Below are 9,531 nucleotides of genomic sequence, written 5' to 3'. Positions count from 1 at the left end.
CTAGGTACTTATAGATGTCCACGTATTCAAGGTCGGAACCATCCAGGGAGGTGATGCTGGTCAGGCGTGCGGGTGCAGGCAGCGAACGGTTGAAAAGCATGCATTTGGTTTTACTAGCGTTTAAGAGCAGTTGGAGGCCACGGAAGGAGTGTTGTATGGCATTGAAGCTCGTTTGGAGGTTAGATAGCACAGTGTCCAAGGACGGGCCGGAGGTATATAGAATGGTGTCGTCTGCGTAGAGGTGGATCAGGGAATCCCCCGCAGCAAGAGCAACATCATTGATATATACAGAGAAAAGAGTCGGCCCGAGGATTGAACCCTGTGGCACCCCCATAGAGACTGCCAGAGGACCGGACAGCATGCCCTCCGATTTGACACACTGAACTCTGTCTGCAAAGTAATTGGTGAACCAGGCAAGGCAGTCATCCGAAAAACCGAGGCTACTGAGTCTGCCGATAAGAATATGGTGATTGACAGAGTCGAAAGCCTTGGCAAGGTCGATGAAGACTGCTGCACAGTACTGTCTTTTATTGATGGCGGTTATGATATCGTTTAGTACCTTGAGCGTGGCTGCAGTGCACCCGTGACCTGCTCGGAAACCAGATTGCACAGCGGAGAAGGTACGGTGGGATTCGAGATGGTCAGTGACCTGTTTGTTAATTAATTTTGAGTGTGACTCCAAATCCAGACCTCCATGGGTTGATACATTTAATTTCCATTGATAATTTTTGTGTTATTTTGTTGTCAGCACATTCAACTATGTAAATAAAAAAGTTTTTAATAAGAATATTTAATTAATTCAGATCTAGGATGTGTTATTTTAGTGTTCCCTTTATTTTTTTTGAGCAGTGTGTGTGTATGTGTGTGTGTGTATGTATGTGTGTATGCACACACACAAAGAAAGGGCTAGGGGGTACAATATCACATTAGAAGTTATTAATCTGTTACCGGCCTTGTGGCAGTTCATGTCCCATCACTTCCCACATGCACTATTTCTCAACCACTACTGGATGGAACAATCATTACTGTGGAAATAAATATCACTGAATTATGAAAATATTGGAATTAAAAGTAGGCTAATGGCATTTTGAAGGCATTTATCATATTGTTGCTTACTGAAACTCCCCAAAGTCATCTAACCATTTTAAATACTTTGTTAAAGTAATAGCTGTGTGTGGTCAACTATAATTTCATCACCGCTACGATTGAGACAGTGTTATCGCGCTGCTATGTGACAAGCTTGTGGACTCAAATCAATCAATCCGATTTGTTTTCGCAGACTCTCCGTTTAAAAAAATTATATATATATTATAATTAGGCTGGGAAAATGTTAGCCAAATTGAGGTTTGTTCACGACGATAATAATCTTTAGTCTAGGTAATCTAACAGTGTTATCAGAACATTTTAACTAGCATGTTTTGTAGCTTAGTATAACAGGTGGGTTATTTTGCTCTTCTCTTGCGAAGTAGCCTACGCCTTATTCTGGCTAAAAGCCCTTGACTGATCATCAATCAATGTGATTTTGTTTCTCTGCATATTTGGTTATTTGATATCTGGCAGGGAAGCTCATGTATTACTTTGCTAATATCTGTTCTGACAGATTAGAGATGCTATAATTAACCGATGAGGCACCTCGGGGGTTTGTGGTATATAGCCAATATACCACGGCTAAGGACGGTTCTTAGGCACAACGCTTTGCAGTCCTTAGCCGTGGTATATCGTCCATATACCACAAACCTCAGAGGTACCTTTTATTGCTATTATAAACTGGTTACCAACTAAATTAGCGCAGTAAAAATAATTGTTTTGTCATACACGTGATATTACGGTCTGATATACCAAGGCTCTCAGCCAATCAGCATTCAGGGCTCGAACCAACCACTTTAGAACGTAGCATAAATCAAGTGTGTTATTTTGGTATTTACTCACACATAGGCAACTCGAAAATCCCACGGAGGTTGTGAGATATGAACACGAGACTTCCCATTTAAAAAAATGAATATATATTTTTACATTTTAGTTTCAAAATTCGTCAAGCTCAGTCAAATTGATTATTTATAGACAAGCATTTTAAGATCTTGCCATAGGTTTTCAAGTAGATTTAAGTCAACTGTAACTCGGCCACTCAGGAGCATTACCTGTCTTCTTGGTAAGCAACTCCAGTGTAGATTAGGCCTTGTGTTTTAGGTTATTGTCCTGCTGAAAGGTGAGTTAATCTCCCAGTATCTGGTGGAAAACAGACTGAACCAGGTTTTCCTCTAGGATTTTGCCTGTGCTTAGTTCCATTATTTATTTTAAAAAACTCCCCAGTCCTTAACGATTACAAGCATACCCATAACATGATGCAACCACCACTGTACTTGTGCATGTAACATTAAAACTATGCTTGAAAATAAGTAATACACTTTATATTCAAGAAAAAGTTTATTGCTTTGCCACATGTTTGGCAGTTTTACTTTAGTGCCTTGTTTCAAACAGGATGCATGTTTTGGAATATTTGTATTCTGTACATACTTCCTTCTTTTCACTCTGTCAATTAGGTTAGTGTTATGGAGTAACTACAATGTTGTTGATCCATCCTCAGTTTTCTCCTCTATCACAGCCATTAAACTCTAACTGTTTTAAAGTCACCATTGGCCTCATGGTGAAAATCCCTGAGAAGTTTCCTTCCTCTCAGGCAACTGAGTTAGGATGGAAGGCTGTATCTTTGTAGTGACTGGGTGTATTGATACACCATCCAAAGTGTAATGAATAACTTCACAATGCTCAAAGGGATATTTAATTATTGCACACAGCGAGTCCAAGTCCATGAAGCTTGTGACTTGTCAAGCAAAGTTCTTGCTGAACTTGAACCTGAACTTATTTAGGCCATAACAAAGGGGTTGAATACTTATTGAGTCAAGACATTTCAGCTTTTCATTTTTAATTCATTTGTAAACATTTCAGAAAAATAATTCCACTTTGACATTATGGGGTGTTGTCTATAGGCAGGCCAGTGACAAAATCATTTAAATTTAACCCATTTTAAATGCAGGCTGTGACACACAGCAAAATGTGTAAAAACTTGAGGGGTGTGACTGCTCTGTCTGTCTCGCTCTATTTAAGTTAAACTAAAATGTAGACGTCTATTTCGCTGTGCTGTACTCTAAATACCTCTCTTCCCTCCCCAGCTGAGCCTCTCCCTCTGATGGACCTGTGTCGGCGCTCCGTGAGGGTAGCTCTGGGCAGAGAACGACTGAGTGAGATCCATGGTCTGCCTCTACCAGCCTCTCTCAAGAATTACCTGCTCTACCAATGACCCCCTCAGCACAACATAGAGAACATCTCTTAGATCCGTGGACTGCTCCGTCTGTTGCCTCTACATACACAGAACATGTCTCTCTCTCTCTCCTCTGACTGCCCTGTCTGTTGTCACAATACATACACAGAACATGTCTCTCTCTCTCTCTCTCTCTCTCTCCTCTGACTGCCCTGTCTGTTGTCTCAATACATACACAGAACATGTCTCTCTCTCTCCTCTGACTGCCCTGTCTGTTGTCTCAATACATACACAGAACATGTCTCTCTCTCTCTCCTCTGACTGCCCTGTCTGTTGTCACAATACATACACAGAACATGTCTCTCTCTCTCTCTCTGACTGCCCTGTCTGTTGTCTCAATACATACACAGAACATGTCTCTCTCTCTCTCTCTGACTGCCCTGTCTGTTGTCTCAATACATACACAGAACATGTCTCTCTCTCTCTCTCTCTCTCTCTCTCTCTCTCTCCTCTCTCCTCTGACTGCCCTGTCTGTTGTCTCAATACATACACAGAACATGTCTCTCTCTCTCTCTCTCTCTCTCTCTCTCTCTCTCTCTCTCTCTCCTCTGACTGCCCTGTCTGTTGTCTCAATACATACACAGAACATGTCTCTCTCTCTCTCCTCTGACTGCCCTGTCTGTTGTCTCAATACATACACAGAACATGTCTCTCTCTCTCCTCTGACTGCCCTGTCTGTTGTCTCAATACATACACAGAACATGTCTCTCTCTCTCTCCTCTGACTGCCCTGTCTGTTGTCACAATACATACACAGAACATGTCTCTCTCTCTCTCCTCTGACTGCCCTGTCTGTTGTCTCAATACATACACAGAACATGTCTCCTCTCTCTCTCTGACTGCCCTGTCTGTTGTCTCAATACATACACAGAACATGTCTCTCTCTCTCTCTCTCTCTCTCTCTCCTCTGACTGCCCTGTCTGTTGTCTCAATACATACACAGAACATGTCTCTCTCTCTCTCCTCTGACTGCCCTGTCTGTTGTCTCAATACATACACAGAACATGTCTCTCTCTCTCTCTCCTCTGACTGCCCTGTCTGTTGTCTCAATACATATACAGAACATGTCTCTCTCTCTCTCTCTCTCTCTCTCTCTCTGACTGCCCTGTCTGTTGTCTCAATACATACACAGAACATGTCTCTCTCTCTCTCCTCTGACTGCCCTGTCTGTTGTCTCAATACATACACAGAACATGTCTCTCTCTCTCTCTCCTCTGACTGCCCTGTCTGTTGTCTCAATACATACACAGAACATGTCTCTCTCTCTCTCTCCTCTGACTGCCCTGTCTGTTGTCTCAATACATACACAGAACATGTCTCTCTCTCTCTCTCTGACTGCCCTGTCTGTTGTCTCAATACATACACAGAACATGTCTCTCTCTCTCTCTCTCTCTCTCTCTCTCTCTCTGACTGCTCCGTCTGTTGCCTCTACATACACAGAACATGTCTCTCTCTCTCCCTCTGACTGCCCTGTCTGTTGTCACAATACATACACAGAACATGTCTCTCTCTCTCTCTCTGACTGCCCTGTCTGTTGTCTCAATACATACACAGAACATGTCTCTCTCTCTCTCTCCTCTGACTGCCCTGTCTGTTGTCACAATACATACACAGAACATGTCTCTCTCTCTCCTCTGACTGCCCTGTCTGTTGTCTCAATACATACAGAAAACATGTCTCTCCCTCTCTCTGTCTGTCTCTGGGATTTTCCCCCTCAGAAGTGTAGCTCAACCAGTTCAACAACTCAACACATCACTCCAGCCTCTCGGTTTGAGCTCTGACTCATCCTTCCCAGCCCTCAGGGTTGGTTTGTACCAATCACACCACAGAGTGTTCAGGAAGCCGTAGAGACCATGGTTGGTAATGGGTCAAGTCTTTTTTAAATTTTCGTTCTATAATCCTGTTTATGATGGTTTACTTCAATCATATACTGAGATATCCACGTCGGTGACGGGCATGACATGCAGAGGGCTTTATGCGTATCTTTGCTGGTCCTGAGGGCTTTGAGATGACTGCCATAGTGGTACTACAATATGTCTTGTCTGACTGTGTTGAAGTGCAATGAGTTTAAATGGTACCGTCAGTCTGTTGTGACCGCAACACCTCCTTAATAGTGATTTTTGACTTTGTCTCTCCTTTTCCGTTTTGTCATCTTAAATGAAAATTCAATCAAGTGATTGATTGCTGTCTGACATGTCCTGTTGGTAAATAGTTGGTTTATTGTGTTGGAGTCCAACTCTTCAGTTTGGTGGAGGGCCGTTGTGTGGTATAACAGATGGCTTTGTTGCATGTTGAAAACTATTTGTAAACATTTTCCAAGCACAAGGTGGTGCCATTTCTCATCTTTACTTGTTCCTCCTCTTTTAGTGGTCCATCAGGAAATGGTACTCCTCTTTATATACTTGAGAGAGATTTTATGAGATTTCCTTGGAAGGTTTTTAATAAAGTTAGTTAGTGCTCACCTTCCTCACACTCTCCAGTAGATGATGGTTGATCTCAGCCCAGACTGTGTGTGCCTGGTGATGGCCATGCACTGACCACCTGCCATATTATTGTGGTGTGTAGTGTGTATATATAAAGGTGTGTAGTATATATCACACACCACAAAACACTGACCACCTGTTACTAAGGTGGTGATACAACTCCATTACTCCTGGAAACACCAGCACCGCAGTTTGTCCTTCAAGGTGACCGTACACCTACCCCCAACCTTTTAAAGGGACAGTTCACCCAAATTACCCCCCCCCCATGATAGTATAAGCTGTCTGGACAAGGACGGAGTACAATCCAAGCTTTGGGTTCGTTTACCTAGAATCCCATAGACCTGCTTTCGGGGTAAAAAAAAAAAAAAGTATAATTTTATTTGGGTGAACTCTGCTGCGCTATCAGGTTTTCGCCCTGCAATATTTGAAACACCTGTTAAATGTCCCCAACATATTTTTATCAAAGAGCTTTATATATATGAATGATGACATCGCTGTGAGAATTTCTAACATGTACTAGCAGACTGTTTTGTCATTGGTCGCCAAGCCATTCACTGTACAATGTCCGTGACCATAGTCTTCTCTCTGCTTCGGACCCATGGACTCTTTTGTGTGTATCAAGGACTTGTTTGGTTATAAGGGATGGTTAGGTAATTCTGAAATGTGCGGGGATGTCATTGGAAGGTGTGGGGTCTTTTTAATTTTTTAAAACTATTTTGTTTTAGTTGGAAAGCATATGTTCAAACGGTACTCTGTTTCCTGGATAGTGGTCTACCTTTTTTAAATGGGCGGATGTAGTTGGCGTTGTGCTGGGCATTGACTGCGTCGATCGTTTTTTTTCCCCTGTTTTTTTTTTCTAGTTTGCTCATTTAGTTTGCTCATTTTAATTTTCTTTATGTAGTAACTTCCATAATAAAAGTTTATTTCAAATTATATTTTGTGTTGTGCAGTTGTGTGTAATTTCATGGAGTCCTCAAAGTATTGACAAGGTAATAGAACCAAGTGGGTGTGTATTTTTTTTAAATGTTTTTTTTGTGTGTAAAGTTTGAAATATGGTAAAAATTTGAAACTCTACTGTCACTTCCAATAATCATGGGGTTTGATTCCCGCTGGGGCCACCCACACGAAACAATATGCACTCACTTTGGATGAAGACTTCTGATTTAGTAGGAAATGGGAGCTCCGCCAGGTTCTTATCTAGTCGTCAGGGGGATACCAAAGAGCAGATTTACTGGCCTTCTAGCACCAACTACCTGTATGAACGTTCAGCCGAATCTCTTTCTAAAACATTTCACTCCAAGTGAATCATTTGCTGTAGCGACTTAGCACTGTGTGATCATAAAGACCATATCAAAACTGATTTTCGCTCAAGATAATTCTGCAGTGTTGCCTCTTGGTTCTTGCATCAAAAAAACAAACTGACCGTCCACTACTTTTCTATAAGTCAACATAGCTGTTTTTAATGTCTCCCTGGGTATAAATAAATTAAAAGAATGAAGATATTTGTCATTGTTCATAATATGATGCAATATCATTTATAACACCAGACATATTTCTATAATATTAAGTGAATTGTTGAGGTTTTAAATGCTCTAAAATTACAAAATGGTGACGATCTCCTGGAATTGTTTTTATTTTTTATTACCCTGACCAATAAAACCGGTTCCCTGAAGTCAGCAACTTTCCACTGACAAACAGCACTATTTCCAGGTGGCTGAATAACCTACTTATCTGTCTATTTCATAGGTGATGAACCCTTGATATCATCGACGAGTAGTACTTTTATTGATCCCAACTTGGGGAAATTGTTTTATCACTCCACATCAATAAATCATGAGGACAAGACCTGTAATAATGACAAACGCATGATTTAAAAAAAACAAAACAGACATGAATGCATCTTAACAGCCATAAAATAATAGATTCAAAAGAGTTATGAAATGCTGTTGTGGATCCTACTCTGGGGAAATGAGCAACAAAACGTTCATAAGAAGACATCAGAATTTCAGTTCATTACTCTCATTAAAACGCCTCATGGATGTGGGTAAGAATGACCGTCTTAAACCTCTCTGGAGTTTCTGGGCAGGAAGAACCTGATACTGAAGCTATTTCCCCTTTAATAAGAATGTGAGCCATCCAATGACATTCCACCTCTTACACACCTCCATACCTGGGTTCAACCACTATTTCAAATCTTTCAAAATACTTTGAGCATTTGTTTTAGTGCCAGATGGTCGATGTTTGTGTTTTTTTTTTTTTGTCTTTCTGATTGGTTCCATTTCAACAGGCACGCTCAATCAAGCATATCCAATAGTGCTTGAACCCAGGTTTGCACACCCTCACCTCTCATTGGCTGGCTGGGTAGGCTGGCTGGCTGGCCGCTCAGTAGACACACAACACTCCATGTCACGTGTCTACAGACCTCTTTCAGATGCCACAGTGAATGGTCATGGTGTCCAGGTGTCATGTTCACCCCCTAAACTAAAATGGAAGAACGATATGTATATATATATTTTTTTATGCCTGCTTGTTTTAGGGAAAAGTAGAAGTAGGTAGATGATTGGCATACAGGCCTACTGTAAGACAAAAGGGGGTTTACTTTGTTCTCAAACAGGTGAAGTTTCTGTGCAGTATTAAAACCAAAACAAAGCATTGGTGTTTAACATATTTGGCCCTGCTAAAAATGTCATCCAGATGTTATGAAAACAAATGTTTTTTGTTGTTGTGTGTGGTGAAAACTGGGACGTTTGTAACTTATTGATCAGTATCCAGAATCGCAGCCTAGGAGGTGCATGAATTCACATATCGGTTCACTTTTGTAAATTAGTAATAAACCTAGCAGCAGACAATTGGTCTGTTGAAAACTGGAAAAAGCCAGCCTGTGGCCCAATACAAATCAAGCCTTTACCCTTTCAATAGGGGGGTTGTTGTGCTGAAGTGGTCACAGGTATAGACCATAGACTTAGATAGACATCGCATCATTGTATCTGTCTCATTATGGTGTCTGAGAGAGCATGGGTCATCTCCATTTTGAAGCAGTCCATTTTCTTCTACTGCTTCTATGAGTTGGTAAACAAACTGAAAAGGTGCATACTGCCCCCTGGAGGGTGTTGTTTGAACAAGTATAAAGCCAAGATTGGCGATTTACAGCCACTTGTAGTTATGGAATGTTTGCTCACACGTATAATTCATTGGCTGATCCCTCCTGAGGACCTGGAAGGAAATAAGCGATCCTTCCTTAACCCATAGGAATCCCCACCCAGTTGACTACTTTAAAATGGTGGAAGCCCTCAATGGCAATGTCCATGCAAAAAAGTTGGGTTATCCACATCTAGAGGCCTCTATCATTCTCTATGGTGTGTAGACCTTCAGCTCTATGGATTGAGAGCTAGCCTTGTGTGTGTCCACTAGTTGAATCACTCTGTATGCATTAAGATAGCTTTCTGTCCTCTCTCCTTTATGTTCTCTCTTAGTACAATGGCTAAGTGAAAGTAACGTTATATGGCAATTGCTTCCACCTGTAAAGTTATTTTTATCAGTAACATTGACTAAGGGTAGAATAGGACGTCAGACTTTGAGTACATTGTTTTTATTGGATACTATTCATTTCTCTTTGTTGTCAACTGTTCTGTCAATCAATTGGTCAATCTTCATTCCATAAATAAAAGAGACACCCCCTGTGCTGTTGTCAGACCTCTCTACGTCACGGACAACTCCCCCTACCAGCCCC

General features: G+C 41.3%; 1 protein-coding gene across 1 annotated transcript in view; it reads left to right on the top strand.

Moving 5' to 3' along the window:
• The window catches only part of LOC112222418 (SPRY domain-containing SOCS box protein 1-like), a 25,548-nt gene extending 21,637 nt beyond the window's left edge, over positions 1-3,911 (top strand). The window contains exon 3 of the mRNA XM_042304275.1: positions 3,171-3,911. Coding sequence (XP_042160209.1) covers positions 3,171-3,298 — 128 coding nt within the window. The 3' untranslated portion in view covers positions 3,299-3,911. The remainder of the gene's footprint in view (positions 1-3,170) is intronic.
• The last annotated feature ends 5,620 nt before the right edge of the window (positions 3,912-9,531 follow it).

Source organism: Oncorhynchus tshawytscha, linkage group LG22 (genome assembly GCF_018296145.1).
Source record: "Oncorhynchus tshawytscha isolate Ot180627B linkage group LG22, Otsh_v2.0, whole genome shotgun sequence".
NCBI lineage: Eukaryota > Metazoa > Chordata > Actinopteri > Salmoniformes > Salmonidae > Oncorhynchus > Oncorhynchus tshawytscha.
This window is presented reverse-complemented; position numbering and strand designations above follow the sequence as displayed.